Source organism: Rhinolophus ferrumequinum, chromosome 8, assembly GCF_004115265.2.
Source record: "Rhinolophus ferrumequinum isolate MPI-CBG mRhiFer1 chromosome 8, mRhiFer1_v1.p, whole genome shotgun sequence".
Lineage (NCBI taxonomy): Eukaryota > Metazoa > Chordata > Mammalia > Chiroptera > Rhinolophidae > Rhinolophus > Rhinolophus ferrumequinum.
Genome location: NC_046291.1, coordinates 609,127 through 631,170, shown reverse-complemented (window position 1 = coordinate 631,170; position 22,044 = coordinate 609,127). Strand labels below are relative to the sequence as shown.

The 22,044-nt window shown below is 56.7% G+C and overlaps 1 protein-coding gene across 12 annotated transcripts in view; it reads left to right on the top strand.

Annotated features, from left to right (window-relative positions):
- Positions 1-314: 314 nt before the first annotated feature.
- SNED1 (sushi, nidogen and EGF like domains 1) overlaps positions 315-22,044 on the top strand; it is a 70,990-nt gene continuing 49,260 nt past the window's right edge. For 11 of the 12 annotated variants that reach the window (XM_033111326.1, XM_033111323.1, XM_033111325.1 and 8 more), the window contains exons 1-3: positions 315-833; positions 16,896-17,183; positions 21,541-21,681. In XM_033111326.1, the coding sequence (XP_032967217.1) occupies positions 621-833; positions 16,896-17,183; positions 21,541-21,681 (642 nt within the window). In that variant the 5' untranslated portion in view covers positions 315-620. The remainder of the gene's footprint in view (positions 834-16,895; positions 17,184-21,540; positions 21,682-22,044) is intronic. The other variant, XM_033111328.1, reaches the window with a different exon arrangement.

Genomic DNA, 22,044 nt, shown 5'->3' with positions numbered 1-22,044 from the left:
AGGGGACTCACGGAGGAGGAGGACGGCCCCCACCGCAGGAGGCGCGCCCGCGAAGCCCTCATCTAGCCAGTGCCCTGGCCAGGGGAGCTCCGGGGGCGCGGGGGCCGCAGGCTGGGCTTCCAAGACGCGCGGGGCCGAAATGCGCCCTGAGCGCCAGGGGAACGGACGCAGGGTACCCGCGTGCTCCAGCGCGCCTGGCGCTTTAAGAGCCGCTTTATTTGCATGGCCCCGCCCTGGCCCCGCCCCGGCCCGTGTGGCCACCCCGCTAGATATTTAAATCGCGGCCCCAGGGGCGGGGCCAGCCCCGATCACGGTCCCGCCCGGCGCCTTCCTCCGCGGAGCTGCCACCAGAGCGCGGCCCCGCCGAGCGCGCGGGCAAGGGGCGCGGAGCCACCGAGGGCGCGGCCGCGCTGCCCTCACACCGCCCGGCACTGCTGGCCATTCCCGACCGCGGCCTCATCTCAGCCCGCGTGGACCGCAAAGGCCCGTTCTGTCCCTGCTGAGTCCCCGCTTGTCCCCGCTCTCCCTGCTCCGTCCCCGCTCTGTCCCCGCTCTGTCCAGATCTGTCCCCGCTCTGTGCCCGCTCCGTCCCGCTCTATCCCCGCCGCCCACCGCCGGCGATGCAGCCCGGCGCCGCCTGGGCTCTGCTCTTGGCCGCGGCCCTGGGACTCGGGGCGCGCGGAGTGCGAGGCGCGGTGGCCCTGGGCGACTTCTACCCGTTCGGCGCGGAGCGCGGCGACGCCGTCACTCTCAAGCAAGACGACGGCGGCTCGGGGCTGCAGCCACTCTCCGTGCCCTTCCCGTTCTTCGGCACCGAGCACTCCGGACTCTACGTGAGTACCCCAAGCCACGGAGGGCGCTGCGCCCCCGCCGCTGCCCGCCCGCCGCCCTGACTCCTGCCGCCGCCAGCAGCAGCTTGGCACCACGGCGGCCAGAGGTGGAATGAGGACAGCGCTTCCTCCCTCGGCGGCCAAGGCCGGACAGCGGCACGCATGAGAGGCGGGCCGGGTGGGGGTGTGAGCGGCAGCAGGGCCACCTTGGCGACTGGAGGGCGGCGCGCTCCTGTCCCGGCCTCTGCCCTGGCCTGGCGGACCTGGAGCGTGGGCAGCGTGCACTGAGCGCATCTGCCTGGTGCCTGGTCCGCATCGTGGTGGGGGGAGTCCTGGCCCCGTCTTGATTCTTTCACAGACAGCAGGCACACGCCAGTTCTGTCTCCACCACTCCCAGGGCGGGACCCTGGGTCCGTAATTCTCAGTGGGCCACTGAGAGAAAGAAATGTGCCTCATCACCGCATTGAGCATTTCCTGGGGGTGGGCCACCGTGCACTGGCACCCGGTGGCCCCTGGACTTTCCCTGAATCCAGACTAGAAAGATGCTGGGCATCCTGATGTACTGTTACCCCCACCACATCACAGCAACCATGACCTCTGCCACTTCCAACACCAGCACCACCACCTCCACCACCCTGTGTCATCCACCCACCATCCACCCACCATCAATCAGCGCGCGAGTGTGCACACACACACACACACACACACACACACCATCATTCCCCGTCAGGACCACCCCCTGCACTCCGAACTCCCCCACCAGCACTGTCACCTCCTCCATCATCCCGCCAGCTTCAGCACCACCTCCACCACGATCCACATGGGTGGCACTACTGTCCTCCTTACCAGTTCATGTACTGCCACCCCACCCCCTTCCACCACAGCCGCCAACACCATCCGCTCATCCATCACTGCGACAACTCCACAGCCGGGCATGGCCTTTCCTGTGCCCGTCAGGGAGGCCTCCAAACCTTGGGGCAGCATTTGGCTCTGCGATGGTGGTGGGAGGAGACGGCCGTTCTCCCTGTAGGTACCACCCTGCTGAAAGTCCCTCTGGACCAGGATTTGGATGGTGGGGCAGCACTGACTTCTGGAAGTGTGGGGTGAGCAGGGCAGAGCTGTGCTCAGGGTCTGCCGAGCTGGAGGAGGCCCTAGCAGCTTAGAAACGGGATAACTCACGTTGGCACCCTCTTAACACAACACTGCATCAGAATGTCCCTTAGGAGCCGTGCCAGGCTCAACTTTCCCACTCAGAGCAACAGGTGAAAATATTATGAAAGCGGTTGGCCCTCTTCACAGCCTCACTAAAAACATCTGCCCTTGCCAAAACAACCGGGAGAAACAGCTCTAGAGTGGGAAGATCTGCTGGCAAAACAAAGGGTTTCATCAGAAACCAACATTCTGGCTGCTAACAAAACATATATCTCCATGAGAGCTGTTTCCTGAAACAAATATATCATCTGAAAAACACTTGCCATGTGGACACAGTGAGTCCCCTTCACCTTCTCTCTACTCAGTAGAAAAGACAATGGAATCCTTGAGGGAGCGATGCCCAGGACACCTTGCCTGAAATAACTACAGAGCTCTGTGGTCAAGGTGGGAACAGGAGGCAGGGTGTGGAGGCTGCTGGAATCGCAGCTGAAGGAGAGAAGGGAAGGCATTTATTCTGAAGCAAGTTGATCCAAACAGGTGCCTCCCATGCCCACCCAGGCTGAGAGGACACTTTCTTACATGCCCCTGGCTCTGACCCTTGTCCAGCAGGACATAGCGTGGGCCAGCCCTGAGCCCAGGTGCCTGTGTCTAGCTGAGTGATAACCCTCTCCAGGCTGGCCCTGCCCCTCTGGCCTCTGCCCCTTCAGTCCCCACCCCATTGCTTGGCAAAGAGCAGGCTTGTTGAGTGGATGGGTGGATCATGGATGGATGGATGGATGGATGAATGGAAGGGTTGATGGATGGATGGATGGATGGATGGATGGATGGATGGATGGATGGATGGATGAATGGTGTGTGGGTGGGTGGATGGATGGATGGATGGATGGGTTGATGGATGAATGGACGATAGATGGATAGATGGATGGATGGATGGATGATGGATGGTGGATGGATGGATGGATGGATGCCTTGGCCCTCTGACAGGGCCCATATATCACACGTGGAAGTGAGAAGTGACCCTCCTTAGAGATCAGTGCTTTCTGAGTCTCCATCAGAAACAGCACACAGATTATTGCTCTAGCAAGGACTCACTCCTGTGGTGTGTTGCGGCTCCCCTTTTGAAAAGGCACCCATCATTTTGCTTCTTCTCATGCCATAGTAGCTGTATGTGGTCAGCTATAAGGCTCTTGAAACTGTGGAGAATGGTTTTATCACTAAGGCCCTACACAACCTAGACCAGTGCTGCTGGTGGGCGTGGACAGCAGCAGCCGTGCCGTGGCCCATGGGACTGGCCATGGTGGAACGTCCACTCAGGGCGGCGTGAGGACTGAAAGGCAGTGAGCCTGGCTATGGTGGCGAGGGGCTCCCATTTCCCAACCCAAAGTGGGGACTTGGGGATGCAAAGGAACATCCTGATTTATGGCACTGGGAGCCGCAGCTGGTGGCCTCGGGTAGTGTGTCACCTCGTGGCCTCTGTTCGTTCATTGGGGGAAGGGTGTGCTCGGTGGGTGATGTCCATGAAGGTGCCAGGCACCCTGTGTGGGGGCCCATAAGTCTGTTACAGGGGTGCAGTGTCCGCTGCTCGCATATCCAAGACTGAGCTGTTGGAATGGTAGAGAAGATGTGCTCCCAGGGTACCCCCCCACCCATCCCCCCGGGGCCTGCTCCAGCCCCTGCTGCCTTCACCCGTGGTGCTCTGGCCCACCTTCACCCTCCTTGTCTTTTGGGACACTTTGGGGCCAGTCCCAGAATGTAGAGCCCTGAGTGGGAGTCGGGGTGGGCAGTGGTGCCTGTGGGGTTCAGAGGGGCGGGAGTGTTGACAGCAGGTTTGGCCAAGGAGGCTGGGCTCCACACCCGTACCTGCTCCCTGCATTTCCATCTTGAGGCCACTGTCCCTACCCTGCCTCTCCCAGATCACCACCCAGGGGAGCAGTCATTTTCTCTGTGAGCCTCAGTTTCCCCTCTGTGCAGCACAGTGCCCCCATCTGAGTATGCCTGTGACACATGTCCAGCCATCAATGTCACAGCTGTTCTGGCCACCAGCTCCCTGACCCACAAGAACAGCCCGGTCTGGCAGGTGGCTCTGGTAGCACAGCTCTGCTTTTTCTGAACTCACCAAACACCCAAGCAAAACACAAAAGCACCCAGCTGGGAGGAGGGGCTGCATCCCCAGAGGGCAGACAGGACCCTGTCCGCTGAGCCCCAGGCCAGGCCCCAGGGTGGCCCGGGCCCTTCCTGCTCTTCCTGGGCCACCCCTCGTCAGCAGGTTCCTTTCCTGCTGGTGCCCCAGGAGGAGGGAGAGCAGAAAGGAGGAGATCCAGGGTGGGGGAGGGTGCTGGAGTGATCTGGCTACTTTGTGTGGAGCGCAAGCTGGGGCCAGCCCGTCTGCCTGGACCTTGGCCCTGTGGGCCCGTCAGAGGACAGAAAAGACAGTCACCCTGTACAGATGAGGAAACTGAGGCTCCGAGTGCTCCTCCAGGGCCTCCAGACCCCCGGATCCAGCTGCCTCCTTACCATCCAGGGTGTCCAGGCAGCCCGGGACCCTCTGCAGTGCGTCCCGCCCATCCTCGTCCCCACGTTGTCGGAGCCAGCACTGGGCTGGCAGCTATGCCTTGGGAACATGTCCCCTTCCCAGCACCCCCGCGGTCACGGCTCTGGGCCAGGCCACCGTCCCCGTGCACTGGCTCCAGCTCCTGCCTTGCCCCTTGAGCCTGTCCACAGGATGGCCAAAGCAGCAGTGCCAAACGGGCCTGGGACCCTGTGTCTCAGCCTCTGCTTCTCGGCCTTACCTGCCCCTGGCATTGAAGCTGGTGGTTTGACCCCGTGCGCCTCCCTGGGAGGCAAGCCTGGCCGCCAGGACTGACTGCGCTGTCCCCACCCCTTAGCGCTTGGTGACTTTGATGCAGCACTTCTTAGCTGGAAGTGACCGGCCTGTCAGACTGTCCTCCCAGACAGCTCACCGTGGGAACCTGGTGCGTTCTCCTCCATGGACTCAGTCACTCACTCATTTTGAAGTCCTGCCTGAGCCCTTGCTCTGAGCCCAGGGGAGAGCGGCACAGCATGTGTACTCCAAGTACTGAAATCATGTCTGTCCTCTTGGTCCCCTGTGCTGCCCCAGCTAGAAGAGCGCTGGCCCCTAGCAGCTGCTCAGGGAGTGCTTGTCATTCCCCTTCTGATCGTAGAGGTGACACATCCACAATTCCACACCCCAAATAAGCACTTTTCACATTTGGGTGAAATGCATCCCGATCTGCTTTCAAGCGCAGTTAGGGTCCCACAAAGCAAACTCGCCATTTCGTACAAGTTCTTACGACAGTTCTCCGAGTGTTGTGCCGTGAGCGTTTTTCCATGCCTTAAATTTGTAAACACATGCTTTTTGATGACTGTGTAATATTCCATCCTGTGGCTGTACCGTGTTGTTCTGACCCATCTCTGGTCGGCTACGTGGGGGTTTCAGTGTTCCCGGGATCTGACGGCCTGTCCTGCGCCCTCCGTGCAGGTCCCTGATCCTTCCTTTCCCCGAGTGCACTTACTCACGGCTTCTCCCCACTGCCCCCTGGTCCAGAGGGCATCTCGTCTGCACCAACGCTGGGGTGAAGGGGCCCCTCACCTGGCCCGGGTCAGCTCTGGCGCCATCCAGGATGCTGCCCATCGCCAGCACAGATCCCAGCCTGTGACCCCTTGCAGGGTCCTCTGGGGGTATGATAGAAATGCAGACGCCTGGGCCTTCCCAGAACGTCTGAATCCACAAGCATGCAAGGACCCCAGAATCAGCATTGTAAGCAGGTGTCCTCGTGCCTGTCCAGGGCCCCTCCTGAGAAGTGCTGCTCCCCCCGAGGGCACCCACCTGCCTGTCGTCCTGCTCGGGGTGACCCTGGACACTCCTAACCCTGCAGGCTCAAGTGTCCCTTGCCTCCCATTGACTGGTGCCGGGCTGGCCTGGGCAGGGCGCCCTGTGTGATTGACAGGAGTGGTGTGGGCCATGGCGGGCCCGAGGACGGGATGAGCTGGAAGCCCTGCACCCCAGGGTGTTGCTGCTCCTGGGCTGGGTGTGGCCGCCCCTGGTGTCACCCCACCTCCTCCAGGGGCCCCGCCTGGGTGCCTCACACTGGCTCTGCAAGACACGGACAAGTCGTTCGTTAGCCGCCTGTGTGCGTGTGGCCTCGTCCCTGCTCCCCAGCCAGGGACTCAGTGTCTAAGCTTGGCAGGGCGCCCAGTGTGGGAGGCATGGGAACAGGACAGTGTCCAGACCTGGGTCCCAGACCCCGACCCCTCCACACAGTGGGGCAGTCAGGACCACACTGTCCTCCAAGTTGGCCCAGGGGCTTGTCCGGGGTGACACAGCCCCGGGCCCTCGAAGACATTCTGCAGCAAACGTTTCCTGCCCCCTGCTCTGGGCACTGCGGCATCGGGCACAAGCCACCTTGGAGGCCTGCTGGGGATGGGACCTGGGATGGGGCTGAGTCCTGCAGGAGCGGCCGCTGTCCCCAGTAGTGAGAGGCCTAGGTACGTGGGGGCAGCGGTGTGTATCAGGTGGGACTTTGCGTATCCAGCTGTGGTGGCTGCAGAGATGAAGGCTGTACAAAAGGAGGGTCCTCTGAGCTGTGGACCAGGGACTGCTGCCCACAGGTCCAGGGCCCTGTGGGAGCCGGGCTCTGGCCTGACAGGGGCACCTGGCTGAGACGGCTTTGCCAGGGAGGGGGAAGCAGGAGCAGCTGTCCATTCAGGGAAGGAGAGGCTCCAGTGGAGAACAAGGGGCAGGACCTGGGAGGGACAGGTGCTTGGTCACCCCGCTCGAGGGGGCTCCAGGCAGTGCCATGAGACCCTGCAGGAGACGAAGGGGTGGCCTCAGGGAGGCCCTGGGCGGCAGATGGCAGGAGAGCAGGACACAGCAGGAAGTACAACCACAAGGCCCACAGACCAACAGGATTTGGCCTGGGAGGGAAGGAAGGGCTGGTCCTCCAACACCAGGCTTCTGCTTTCCCACCCTCCAGGGAAGTCCTCCTTCACCCCCCACCCCCACAGCCAACTGGGCACTGACTCCAGCTCACATGCCCCTCCCCCAGGAAGTTGGCCCTGGTGGTCACTGCCTCCCCTCCTGCAGCCCCAAGTGCTGTGCCCCCAGGACCAGTGGGCACGGGGCTCCCAGCCAAGAGCCAGCCTCCGCTCCTTCCCAGGCTGGGTGCTCAGACCGGCCTCGCCTGTGGGCCCCAGGGGCCCTGCCCACTCGCTGCCCTGTGAGCAGGACTCCAGCCCCCAACTGCGCTTGTGGGAGGAACCCTAATTACCCAGAAAGCTGCCAGGAAATAAAAGACATGCCTACATTTTTCAAAACAAGCTTATAAAAGGCCTCAGGGGCTTTATTGTTTTATTTTTGGCAGAGAAGTCAAAGCAGGAACCAAGACCCGCCCTTCTGGCTCTGATGTTTGCAGAGCTGGGGTGCTGTGGTCATGTGCGCGCGCGAGGCCCCTGGCTCCCCTCCAGGCCGCCTGCTCAGAACAGCCCCGCCGCCCAGCAAGGTGGCACCAGCGAGCCCTCTAACTCCCCCCTTCGGGGACCAGTCAGTCACACGTCACACACTTTGGCTGGAAGTCGCCTCCCAGAGACTCTCCAGGACATTTCCGCTCTTTCCTGGTTTTATCCAAGTCGGAAATGCCACCAGCGCAGTCTCTGTGCTTTCTCCGGAACCAGCGAAGGCCAGCCATGTCTCGCAGGAAAAGCCTGGGTACCTGCTGGCCACACGCGCCCCCGCCCCCAGGTCAAAATGGGCCTCCTTCATGCTCCAGGGTCACCGTGGGTTCACAAAATCACTGTAGCATGTGGTCTCAGGGCCTCCCCAAGGGCACGGTCCAGGCAGGGGACAGCGACTCTCAGGAACACCCCTTCCACTGACTGACAGGAGGCCCCCTGCGCCCTGCCTGAGAGAGCAGGTGGGCATGGAGGGTGCACGGCCGCCCCCTCCCCTGCACTCAGCTCCACAGGCTGTGACACCTGGTGGCAGCCTTGTTTTTCTCAGCAGCAAGTGTGTGCACACCAGAGAAGTGACCCCAGGCCAGAGTTAATCCTGAGACCTGGGCTTGGGGTCCACAGGGAGGGGCTGGGGGGCTGCAGGGCTATAGACCAAAGAGCGCCATGGATCCCCACCAGCACGCCGCCTTCCACTCCTGGGGTCTGCGAGGGTCTTGCTGGTCTGGGAGGGTCCACCCAGCTGGCCGCAGGCCCTTATGCCAGCGGGCGTGGGCAGCACGTTCCAGACCCTATACGCCAACACCAGGCCCACAGTCACGTTCTGAGAGGAGCATGGGTGGGACCCACCTGTGCAGGGAAGGATGGGATTAAACCTGCTGTACTCATCTAGGGTGTGCGTGGTTGCCGGGCCTCCGGCAGGGCTCGGCCTAAGCCTTTCTCCTGGGTTTACAAAGTGCTACACCGGTAGACAACTAAGAACAAAACTGCGATTTTGCGGGAAATAGGCTTTGCTGGGCCCTGGAGGAGGGACCCCAGCACAGCTTGCTGGCCTGGGTCCAATGCACCCAGCCCTCCGGTTGGTCAAGGCCTTGCGCACTCCCCACCCACACTGGACCTTCAGAATTCTGGGCTGGGGAAGGACATCCGAGGAGGCCCCTGTCCAGGTGAGACGCCTGCCAGCAGCCCGCTTGCTCACCGCCTGGCCCCGCTGCTTCTCCGCTGTGGTCCCAGCCCTGCCCGGCCCTGGCAAGGGAACAGGGCTGGCTTGTTCTGCCTCCTTCCTGGACCCCGGGCTCTGGGCCCACATCCCGTGGGGGGCCAAAGAGGAGAGGTGGACGAGGCCAAAGGCAGGCGGCGGGCGGCAGGGGCCTCTGCACACGGCACACACACCAACACACCTGAGAGTCGGGCTTGCACTTCAAAGGCAGGAAGGAAACCTGGGTCCGGCTGCAGGAGCCACAGCAGGAGCAGGGCCAGCGGGGGAAGAGGGTGTGGGGTGCAGGGAGGGGCAGTGCAGGCAGGTTCCCCCACCCCCGCTCCCCCCACAGGTGGCCCGCAGCCCGGGCAGCCCCAGGGCCCCCACTGCAGCCTCCCGCCTGCCTGACGCTGCCCGCCCTCCCACCCACAGGCGCCTTTCCCATCTGTGACTTCTCACCCTTACTCTGTTTTCCTGAACACATGCAGACAAGGCAGCGTAATGTGCAGCCAAAGAGCCAAGTCGGCAAACCCTCGAGAAGCCCCCACCGTGCCCCTTCCTGACGGCACCGCACTCCCTGCCCTCCTGCCTGATACCCCTCACTTCCTCCACATGAAAGCCGCTGTCACCTCCGCTCCCAGCTGTGTTTAGGTTGTTTCCCCTGCGTGCTCCTTCACTGCTGTACGGTTGATGAATAGCCGACGTGCTGTTCCCGTCTCACTGGTGGACATTCAGGGCTGTTCCTAGTTTTAGACTATTCTTAACAACGCCGTTCAAGAGAATTCTGGTGCACACGTGTCCCGGTGCCGTCAGCATACGCTTCGGTGGCGGGCACCCCGGCCAGGGGACGGCTGGTTGGGGTGGCCCCCCGGGGACCTTAGACACTGCGGCCTGGGGTGCCCGCCGCACAGCACCCCCCTCCAAAGTCATGACTCTAGCCCCCCACGTCGCTCTCCAACAGGGTCATTGCGTGTTGTCCTCTCACTCACACGGACGTGCCCAACACAACTGGTGTTAGGCTTTGTGTGTGGCACGAGGTCAGGCGCACATGGGCTCCCTGTTTTAAGAAAAACAGAACCACCACCGCAGCCACCGTGTTGAAAGGCAGCCCTTTCCCAGGGCCCCGCAGCGGCGTCTGGGTCACCTCCCGGCTGCGTCCCCTACTTGTCTGCCTGTGCCCCATCGCACGGCTGATGATGGCGTCAGAAGAGATCTCGGAGCTATCACAGCAAGTCCTCCCATCTTGTTCTTCTCAAAAGGGCCCTGGCTATTCCTGGCTTTGCATTGTCATATAAAATTTAGAATCGGCTTCTCAAGGGACGGGCATGCACGCAGCACGTCTGTTGGGGTTTCTGTTGCGACGCCTTGAGAACATAGGCGGGGGCGGGGGGTGTGGGGGTGGGAGAGAGCGCATCCCCACATTTATCCAGCTTGTCGTCAGTGTTTTCAGGGAAGTCTTAGAACTGACTGCAGAGAAGTCTTGGCATCTCTTATTAGATTTATTCTTAAGTACTTGGTGCTTTTTATGCCATTTGCCAATGGTGTCTTTTCTTTAATTACTTTTCTATTTATTGTTGGTATGTAGAGTCACAATCGATTTTTTGCATTTTCTAATTTTTATATTTAAAAAACAAACCAAACTTCTTATCAATTTTACTAAATTATTTGGGGACCTTTTGGATTTTCTACATCACATTCCTGTTGTACGCAGCCAATGACAGTTGTGTTTCTCTATTTCTAATCGTTCTAAATTTTGATTCATTCCTTGCCGTGCTGTGTTGGTCAGGTCTCCAGTAGACTGTCAGGTAGAAATGGTGTCATCAGCATCCTTGCCTTGTTCCTAATCTCGGAAAGAAAGTGCTCTGTATGTTATCATTAAACGTGAAGTTTGCTCTTGTTTATTTTGAAGATACCCTTTATCGGATTATATTCCTAGTATTCTGAGAATTTTTATCAAAATGGATGTTGAGTTTCATTAAATGCCATCTCTATACCTTTTAAGATGATTATATAAGTTTCTCCTTTACTCTGTTAAGCCAGTCATTTAAATTAAATGGTCTTCTACTGTCTAGCCTAGCTTGTATTCCTAAGAAAAATCCAACTTGTTAATGATCAATTATTTATCCTATTTACATATTCCTAGATTCTGTTTGCTAATAACTTATTTAGGACTTTGGCAACTTTTTAATAAGTGAGATTGGCCTGTTATTGTCCGCCCGTGTACTTGCCTTGTCTAATTCTAGTATTGAGGTTGTACTCACCTCATACTATGAATTCTTCCATTTAGAAGAGTTAATGCATTTCTGGAGTTATTTCTTGAATGTTTGGTAAAACTCACTGGTGATGCCATCCAGACCTAGAGTTCTCTTGGTGGGAAAATTTTGAATATTGATTCAATTTCTTTAATGATTATAAAAATTAGGTTTTCTATTTCTACTCACTTTTGGTAAGCTGTGTTTTTCTAGAAAACTTGCCATTTTATATTCAATTTCAAAGTTCTTAATGTAAAATTGTCAAGGTCTGCGATTTGACGGTACCCTCCTTACAAGCCAGCGCTGTTAGCCTGTCACGGATTCACAGGTGCTGGCAGAAGACCCGAGATTCCTGGGTCAGAAACACAGGGGGCTGTCTCTCACACAGCAGGCACCGCAAGCGGCACAAGCATGCTGGCTGTGCCGGTGCCCCTGGCTCTCCAAGTCCTGTGGGGCAACACAGAGGGGCCCGGGCAGAGCTCCCTACACTGTGGGCTTGCGTCCCCCAGGAAACCCTGTGCTCAGGGAATCCCTCTCTTTCATAGCAAGCCTGCCCTCTCCGTCCCCAAGGGGGACAACACATCACGTCATCCCTCAGGCTGATCTCTACAAACGACACTAAGATACGTCCGGGGAAAGCAGATGGAGGCTGGCGTTCTCAGGACACCCAACAAAAACGCAGAGGCCCAAGGCCGACTGCCTCTGCCCACAGTCTGCCTGCTTGGCCCCACATGTCCTCAGCCAAACTCAACTTTTCACATGAGTTTGCCATGTCGTCAACACTCTCCTTGATCAGACCCACAGGGGCCAGCACGAAATCTGTGTCGTTTGTCTCGCAGCACATTTAGCTGAGGCTGCTGCCCACGGGCCTGCATGGGCAAGGCGATGGCCCTCAGCCATGTCCCCGGTGCCCATGCAGCCAGCTCTGCCTGCATCCCACAGACGCCTGTGGGTCTCACTTCCAAGGCCAGGCTGTTATCCATTTTAACCCATGCAAGGAGTTCAGACTGTGCTGTTAATCTTTGATCTCATCACCAGTAATAACAAAGGCAATAAATAGGCCAGAAAGCTGGCTCCTGCTTTATCCAGAACCGCCCGGGTGCAGCAGTGAAAGTCCTAGGGACCCCCTCAGTCGGAGGCAGACCAGGATGGCTGAATCCCTAATCCTCACCCCAACAGAGAGACGTCCCACGGCTCTCGCCCTCACATGCAAACACGTGACCGAGGACACACAGCCCCAGTTTGGGGTCTGTCATTGGCCTTCACATGGTCACTGCTACATGGTTTGGTTATGATCTGCGCGCCGTGTCACCGAGCATTTGCGCCTCTGTCACCACACATGACATAACCCAAAACCAAGTACGAATTCGGGTCCCTAAGACTGAAGCAGGTCGTGCCGTCCGTGCACTTGCCTGCGGGGAGCGTGGGGCCCTCGTTTGGTGTCAGGCTCAGCAGAACATCTGTGACTGGCAGTGTCTCCATGGTTTTCCCATTTCCGTAGCGCACAGAGAGGGGTGGCAGACCCAGGGCAAGTGCTGCCTGACTCGGGGGCCACGGGCTCTGCCAGGCGCTGGGTCTGCGAGCAGGGACAGTCATTGTTCTCCCAGCCCTGCACCCCCCATTCAGCACCCTCCACCATGGCCATGACCAGCGTGCCCGTCCCGGTAACTATTACTTACCTTCTCCCCGAAATCCCTACTCACATCTGGACCTTTCGCCTGGAGAATTCAGGTACAAAAGCAACAAGGGCATTTGTGTAAGATTTAGAGACCCACGATACCCCCACCGTGGACCACCATAGGTGACAGCAGGCAGTGTCCTTAACCAAGTGACCCGTGTCTCCATGACCGAGGACCGTGTCGATCCAACAGGAGAATCGGGGTGGCCCAGCCAGTGTCAAGTTGGAATCCCGAGGCCCTGTCAGGCCGGGCCACACCGCAGGACACCCCAGCCAGGCTGGCCTGGGCTGCTGTGAGGGATGCGGCAGAGGGGCCGTACCGTGTGGGAGATTTTCAGAATAGGCCAGCCGCTCCCTTTTGTCCTGGTCATTACCCAGGGGTCGGCCAGCAGCGACGAACCCTTTGTGGGGACAGCACATTCCGAAGGAAACTGCCCAGCCAGACACGTCACCAGGACAGTCTTTGGGGTTGACTTGGGGACCCAGGACCCAGTGGAACCAGATGCCTGCGGACAGTGGGGGTGTGGAATGTTCACTGGACACGTGGCCATCAGCCAGTTTGGAGTGGCCTTGGAGACTACGGAGACGTCACTGACACAAACGATCCGGGATGTCATGGGGGAAAGTGGTGTGGCCGGCGGGCTGATCAGGCTGGAGCAGTGAAGGCCCCTGTGGCGGGCCTGGGAGGGGTCAGAGGTCCTCCTGGTGAGGGGAGAAGCAGGCTAGCGCCTGCGGGAGACAAGCCCAGAGTCCGGTGGTGACTTGGCCGCAGCAGCACACAGCCCGTCTTCTCGGCATCCATTGGTGGCTACGCTGCCCTTCCTGGTCTGAGGCAGATCCAGGAGGCAGTGGTGAACTGGAGGCACCTCCATCAGCAGCTTGGTCCCCGTCGGTGCCATCAAAGGACACACCGCCTGTGGGCGCCCAGGCGAGTGACCCAGACATGGGTGTCTCGGAGGCCAGTTTGTTCCCGCATTAGCCGGCCCCAAAGTGGGCGTCCTTTTCCAAGTGCAGACCCGCCGGCAAATGGGGCCGGCGCTGCTTTCGGTACAGGGCTTCAGCCTTGCAGCCATTAGGGCTCTGACTCGCCCCCAAGTCCTGAGCTCCAGACAGCATGTGAGCAAGCGGGCACAACCAGACGAGGGGTCTGCAGAGGCCAGGCCACAGAGCATGGCCCAGGGCCCGTCTGAGCACAGCCTGTGAGCGAGGAATGCTGTTTGCCTGTTTAAAGGACTGTAAAAACAAAAAGGACAGAGAAGGCTAGGTGACAGAGACCGTATGTGGCCCATGGGTCAACAAGGTCCACTGTCTGGCCCCCAGAGGACAGCCTGTGACGCCGACTTCACCAAAGGGCATAAATACCGGGCGCATCTGGTCCTGAGAGCCCCCGCGACCAGGGTGATGCTTCCGGTTCCGCTCAAAGCACTGACTGGCCTGTCACTGAGCCTCTTGCGCTGGGGCTGCGGCTGGACGCCTGCTGCCGCCCAGTGGACACCATCGGGTTCCGGTGTAGCTGGACCATCCGCAAACCAGGCAGGCTCTTAGGGGACCCTCTGGGACTCGGGCCCACGAAGCCAATGGCTTCGCTGGATGCTAGAGGGAGACGAGGCTCCCCAGGGGTAGCTGCCATCGCGTCATGTAAACCACGGTCACTCGGCACCTGTAGCACTTCCATTTGGCCGCCCACCCTGTCAGACCCTTCCTGTTGGTGGTCACGTCCCAGTTGACCCACCCCAAATTGGGCCAGAGAGTCACGAGGCCTCATGGGTCACACTCAGCTTCTAGGAGCTGTCACCTGGAGCCAGCAGCACCCCAATTTTAAATGGGGTGTAATTGGGCCCTGCCGCAGGCAGGGGGTGCTGCAGGACTGGGACCTGTGTCAGCTCCAGCTGGGACGTGGTCCTCCTCCTCCCAGACTCCAGACGCCTGCTGAGTCTCTGTGGATGGCTGGGGGACTGCGCTCTGTAGTGCCCTCTGACCTCTGAACTCCTGCAAGGAGAACGCTGCCGACTCACTGCTCCCACAGCGGCTGTGCCGGTTACATTCCCAGCAGCAGTGCACAGGGTTCCCGTGTCCCCACGTCCTCACCAACTCTTGCTCTTTTTTTTGGGGGGGGGAGGGGTTATAGTAACGGTCCTGACGGGTGAGGTGGCATCTCATTGTGGTTTGATTTGCATTTCCCTGATGATCAGTGATACTGAACATCTTTTCATGGGCTTGTTGACCATTCCTGGATCTTCTTTGGAGAAATGTCTGTTTCAAGTCCTTTGCCCATTTTTGAGTCAGGTTGTTTGGGGTTTTATTGCTATTGAGTTGTAGCAGTTCTCTATATATCCTGGATATTAATCCCTTATTAGATATATCATTGCAAGCATTTTCTCCCATCTGTGCATTGCCTTTTTACTCTGTTGATAGTGTTTTTTGATGCACAAAGCGTTTTTAGTTTTGATGAACTCCAGTTTGTCTACTTTTTTCTTTTGTTACCTGTGCTTTTGGTGTCACATCGAAGAAATCATTGCCAAAGCCAATGTCATGAAGCTTTGCCCTATTTTTATTCTGGGTTATATTTTTAGCTGTTATATTTAGGCGTCTGATCCAGTTTGAGTTAATTTTTGTATATGATGTTAGATAATGGTCCAACTTTATTAATTAGCCTGTGAATATCCAGTTTTATTGGAAAGACTGTCTTTTTTTTAATTGAATGGTCTTCGCGCCCCTGTTGAAAATCGTTTTACCATACGTGTGAGGGTTTATTTCTAAGCTCTCTTTTGTATTCCATGGGTCTATCTGTCTGCCTTTATGTCAATGCCACTGTGGTTAGATGACTGTTGCTTTGTGGTAAGTTTTGAAATCCGGAAGCATGAGACCCCCAACTTTGTTCTTTTTCAGATTGTTTTGGCCATTCTCTTGATGAAATTTTAAAGCTTGCCTTTGATTTCTTAGAACATAGTAAACTTAGTTATTTTACTGTCTGTGCCTGATAATTCCGATATCTGGAGTTTCTCTTATTTCTGCTGTTAACTGGTGTCGATTCCTTGTGTGCGCGATTATCTGACTGTGTCCCAGGTTTTGCACGTGAAACATTATTCGTGGGACTAACCTGAGGCCTGAGATGATGCCATCTTCCTCCAGAGAGGGTTTCTCTCTGCTTTGTCTGGAACCTGGACATGCTACTTGTCAGTAACCACCTTAGTCCAAGGTTCAGGCCTGCGGTGCCCAGGACGGCTCTGGTGAAGGAAGCCGGAGTGAGTCTGCGCAGGAGTCTTCATTGGGGTGCACCCTGACCGTGAGGGGTGTCCTGAGGGGTCCCAGTGGCCTGAGCGGGGGTGCTGGGCTCTCCACCTGGAGCCGGGCTGAGGGCTGACCTCTCCCTCTCCCTCCACGAGGCCACTAAAAGCACGGTGGTGCTCTGTGGCTGTTTCTTCTGTCGCAGATGCACTTCCTTCAGTCAGGGGCCCTGAGTGCCAGGCTCACCTCTAGTGTCTTGTCCGCGACTTGGAATCCGGACCCTCCCTCGCTTGTTTGCTATTTGGCATCTTTAAGAAGAGAGGTGTATTTCTTGGCCTTTTTTGTGGTCTGGGTTACACAGCCTGCCCACCCCTGAAGGGGAAGTCCCAAGGGTCTCTTCTGAGAGCACAGTTCTGACTACGGTCTTCCCAGGAGCACGGTGACAGCCTAGAGCCCGGCCCTGTGATCATTAACTCATTCCTCCCTTCCCGACCCGCCCTGTAAGGCCAGAATCAGTGCTCGCCTGTGTCAGAGGAGCATAGACGCAAGGGCCGTGCCTCCTGGTTGCACAGTGAGTGGGGGGCCAGGTGGGAACCAGCTGTGTCCAGCTGCAGAGGTGCTGCTCCCCCTCTGCAGAAGCCTTCTGGAGCTTCCACTGTCTGGGTCCTGAGTTCAGAGGCCTGTCCAGGTTCCCCTGGCCACTGGCCGGCCCACCCCTGCTTCTGCCCTGTGGGCGCTCCTCCCCTCACACCACCTCGTGCCTCCTGCTCACCCTTCCAAACCAGGGTGGGGGCCCTGCCCCGCCCTCCTGAGGCCCCTGGCTGGGGTGTGCCTGAGGAGCTGGGGTTACTGAGCAGGCCCCCAATAGCGGGGACCACACTGGGGTCTACCGGACCCCACAGCACAGCCCAGGGATGGGCGCTGCACAAGGGCCACAGCCTGTCTGGGAGGAGATGGAGCAGACCGAGGGGTCCCATGTCTGTGTCTACCCTGCCCAGGCCAGCTCAGCCTCGGCGGCCTTGGAGGGGCCCGGTGCTGCCCACCCACCCACAGCCCCCATCGGTCCCCTCTCTGGCTTCCTGTCCTGGCAGGTGAACAACAACGGGATCATCTCCTTCCTGAAGGAGGTTTCTCAGTTCACCCCGGTGGCCTTCCCCATTGCCAAGGACCGCTGCGTGGTGGCGGCCTTCTGGGCAGACGTGGACAACCGGCGCGCAGGGGACGTGTACTACAGGGAGACCACCGACCCCGCCACGCTGCACAGAGCCACAGAGGACATCAGACGTTACTTTCCCGAGCTCCCAGACTTCACCGCCACCTGGGTTTTCATCGCCACCTGGTACCGTGTGACCTTCTTTGGAGGCAGCTCCTCCTCCCCCGTGAGTTTTTGTCCTGGGGAAGGGAGGACGTGCAGCTGGGGCCCAGGGTCTCCCTCCAGGGCCCACGCCTTGCTGAGGTGGGTCCAGCGCAGTTAGTGGTCCGTGCCCAAAAGGAAACAATGGGGCTCAGGCCTGGGAGTCACCCGCCCAGGGTCACAGAGCTCGGCTGGAGGAGGACGAGGCCTCGACTCTCCCCGGTCCTCCAGGAAAACCCCAAATGCCCCAGTGGAGAATTGAGTGAGGTCAGGATTTCCACTGGGAATGCGTCAGGATGCAAGAGTTTAACAGGAAGTTCCCCCATCTTCTCCGTTAGTCCTTGATGGTACCAAACATCAAAACACATGAGCTCGAAAGTGATTGAGCACTTTGCCCAAGTTCTGATGGGTGGTTCCCCTCAATGAGGACAGCAGCTCACCCCTCCCGTGGGTCACATCTGTGCATGACATGGGGTCACTCCCCAGAGAAGAGCCACTGGGTACAGAGTGACATTTTCAGAGCTGTTTGCTCACTCATTTAATAAACATTTGTTTAAGGGCACCTCTGGGGGAGCACTGGGGCGACAGCCCTGACAGAGAAGATAGGACACGTCTCTCCCAAAGGGTGACACAAACGACCATGTAATAAAGGTGCCAGGCACCAAGAAGTGCCCAACACAGCATAGCCAGTGGGCAAGGGCTCCCCCTAAGACTGCCGTGCCAGCCAGCGGCGGGGGCTTAGCCACATGGGGGCTTTGGAGCAGGAGGAACTGGACTGTTCAGAGCGGCCATTAGGGGTGGATATGACAGGACACTGGGCAGAAGGAGGAGAGACACACGCAATCAGCGCAGTGTCTGGCTTCCTGTCGTGTGCACTGGGGTGGGCAGGGGGCAGGTGAGGCCTGTGCTCAGGGTCGAGGGGGTGCAAGGGACAGGTTCGGTCTTGGATGTGCTGAGGTGGCCCTGCCCAGAGAGTGTAAGTACATGGAGCCTGGGGTCCTCAGAAGTAGTGGCGCAGGGAAACCGTGAATGTAGGAGAGAAAGTCGGGGAAGGGATGTGCCCAGTGATGAGGTAGGTGCTCACAGACCCTGAGCTCTCCAGCAGCCGAGACAAAAAAGAAAAAGAAAGAGAAAGAAAGAAGGTAGTTAGCCAGGTATCTCCAGACTGAGACACTCACTGTTGGATCTTTAACAAAGAGTATGACAGTGAATCAGGAAAGACACGCTATTTCTGTAAACATTACCACAAATAAATTTTCACACTAGTGAACTTCTGTTCGTATAGAGCCCGCTCATATTTTGTAAGTTTTGTTTTTTCATTATTACCATTTTGTAACACTTTGTAACAAAAAGTTTTGAAAATCTATAATTCCACCAACAAAAGGTAACGTGGTAGTTACCTTTTAAATTAAACATTTCCTAGCGTACATGGACCCACACTTTACAAAATAAATAGAAACGCCAAGAACAAGCTGTTTTGTGAGTGTTTTTTTTCACTCAATAGTATTATGAGCATTTTCCTCATTCTTACACGTTCTTCTACATCATTTAAAAAAGTATTATTTCACCTCTGCAGAGTCACTTTACCTAATACCTTTATGCCTGGGAGCCAGGAGGGGCCCAGGGCCCCTCCTGAGTTGACAGAGAGAAACTTAACCTTCTACTGTTTTGAAACCCAGATGTTCTTTAGAAAATGACTGTCAACATCACATGCTCGCAAGACAAGGAGTCAGGACTGAGTCTGGGCTGGAAGTGAGGCTGTAGCTTGGGAGACTTGGAGAGCCAGCCCGCTTTCCAGTGGCAATTCCGGAAGCAGGTTGATCAACAGAAAGTGACGGTTAAGCTCCTCGCTCTCCTCAAAAGCATGGACCTCATCCGATCGCAGAGCCGGCCGCTGGCCTCGCAGGCCACAGTCCTGCCCTGCCCTGGACCTTGCCACTGCCCGCCTTCACGGCCATCTCTTCCTCACGGTCTCCAGAGCTCAGCGTTAGGTTTCCCTTTCCAAAGGCGAGCACCCAGTCCCCAGCTGCATGAGCCCTTAAGAGGGGAGCCAGCCTGTCCTGTGAAGCTTGAAGCCAGGCACTGACTCTCGTCTACAGCTGTGACAGTCCCAGATGCATCTTCTTCCAAGATGAGGCCATTTTGTCTACACTGAAAACCTGTGGTTTGCTGCAGCCACCGTCATGAATTCTCTCACTAGATCTTCTGGATAACTTGCTGCTTCACCTCGCACTTTATGTTGTGGAGACAGCTTCTTTCCTTAAACCTTGTGAACCAACCTCTGCCAGCTTCATACTTTCCTTGTGCAGCTTCCTTACCTCTCAGCCTTTACAGAATTGAAGTTAGGACCTTGTTGCGGAGTAGGCTTTGGCTTAAGGGCGTGTTGTGGCTGGTTTGATCCTCTATCCAGACCACTAACACCGTCTCTGTATCAGCAATAGGCTGTCTCGCTTTCTTACCATCCGTGTATTCACTGCAGGAGCACATTTAGGTTCCCTCAAGAATGTTTCCTTTGCAGTGACAACTTGGCCAACTGGTACAAGAGGCCTAGTTTTCGGCCTGTCTTGGCTTTCCACGTGCCTTCTTCACTCAGCTTAATCGTTTCTAGCTTTTGATTTAAAGTGAGAGACCTGAGACTTTTCCTTTCACTTGAACACCTAGAGGCCATCGTAGGGTTACTAACTGGCCTAATGTCAACATTGTTGTGTCTTGGGGAACAGGGGGGCCCGAGGAGAGGGGGAGATGGGGAAAGGTTGGTCAGTGGAACAGTCAGAACACACACAATATCTATTAAGTTCGCCGTCTTGTATGGGTGCAGTTCCTGAGCACCCCAAACAATTACAGCAGTAACATCAAAGATCACTGATCACAGATCACCATGACAAATAAAATAATGATGAAAAAGTTTGAAATATTTTGAGAATTTCCAAAATGTGACCCAGAGACATGGAGTGAGCACATGTTGTTGGAAACATGGCGCCGATAGACATGCTGGATGCAAGGTTGCCACAAATCTTCAGTTTCTATAAAGTACTTTATCTGCGAAGTGCAATAAAGCAAAACGCAATAAAATGAGGGGTTCCTGTGCACCGTATGCTCTCCTGCCACATGCAATGTCCGCACACTGGCCCAGAGTCGGCCACAGCCCCAGTCGCAAGATGCCCTGAGAAGGGCACTGCCAGCCTGAGTTCGTTGTGAGATCACATCCTGGCACGCGTCTCTAGAAAGGAGATTAATGCCTGCAGAATGCCAAGACCCCCCTCAAAACTGTGCCCACGTGTACTCCCGTAAGCCACATCAGACGTGCCCATTTCTCTGCGCTGCAGTCAAGCGCACTAGCATTTTCCCTCCTTGCTAACTATACAGGCTAAGGGGATGCCCTTTTAAAACGTGCACATCTTTGATTTCTAGCAATGCTGAATTTGTCCCAGTATTATCAGCTGGTTGTATTCTATTGTGATGAGTCTGTGCACAGCCTTTGCCAATTTTTCTGTAATCTTTTAGGTCTGATTCTTCCTGACCTGTAGTTCTTCCTGACTTAAGGACGTCATCAGTTTTATCTGCCTCATGTTATAAATACACTTTTCACTTTGCTGTTTGCCATTCCGTTTGAGTTGATGGCACTGTTTTATTCAGAACATTTTATAGCCGACATATGAATCTTCTTTTTGGTTTCACATTAACAAACGTGTTTAAATGTGCTTCCCCCAGAGGCCCTACACATCTGACTACATTTTCTTCTAGGACTTGGACGGTTTCATTTACAACTTTACTTGACTCGGATGTATTTTCATGAATGATGTAAAGCTCTGATTTTATTGTTTTTTTAGAATTTCCTATTTGTCCTAAGACCCCACCCTTTGCCCTAACTGAAATAGCACCTCATGTGTACTACCCACTAACATTTTGGCGGAATAGAATTCCATGAAAACCATAAAACCTAATTATTAAAAACAGTTTTCCTTGATTCCTCTTTTTATCTTTCCCCTGTACTTTCACATCCTTGTGCTTTTCCCATGAGGCAGTTTTGTGGATTTGGCCACGTAAACACTATGCCTGTGTGCCCCCGGGCCCCACAGGGGACAGTGTCTGCTCCTGGCGTCCAGGGGTCCCATAACCTCCTCACCGTGTTCACTCTCTTGCCAGACAACAATTATTGGGGAGGGGATGGCCTGAGCCAAGGCCTTAAGCACAGGGACACAGTGGAGGATGGAGGATTTGGCTATCGAAGTCCTACCCTGTGACTGACCAACCATCTAGTTAGGGAGGAAGACGAGGGGTCAGTGGACGATGACAGTGTGTGCAGGGGTGGGGGGCTGGACAGGGCCTTGGAGCAGGGACAAGGGGCTGCAGGGCCCTGTTCAGGTCCCCCTCCTCGGCAGGTCAACACGTTCCAGACCGTGCTTGTCACTGATGGCAAGTTTTCTTTCACCATCTTCAACTACGAGTCCATCACGTGGACCACTGGCACACATGCCAGCAGCGGGGGCGACGCCACTGGCCTGGGGGGCATCGCGGCCCAGGTAGGGGCCCCTGTTCCCCACCTCCTGGACTGTCCTGAGCTGATGAGGCGGGCAGACCCCCTCCCCCGACACACACACGCAGTACTGAGCAGAGGCCGGTGTGAGGCGATCCTAGCCCTCACAGCCCAGAATGACAAAAGCACCCTTGTGCCCAAGGCACCTTTGTCCTGACCCACAGGGCCTGGCCCCTCAGGGACAAGAGGGTCCTGGAATCTCTGCACTGACTGCCCCTGGGTCTGGCTGGGCTGTGGCTCAAAGGACTGTGGCCAGCAGGAAGTCCCAGGTGTGGAGGGCATGGTCAAGTGTCAGCGCCCAGGGGGCTGAAGGTCCTTCTGGCTGAGCAAGAACCGCCCCCATCTATTT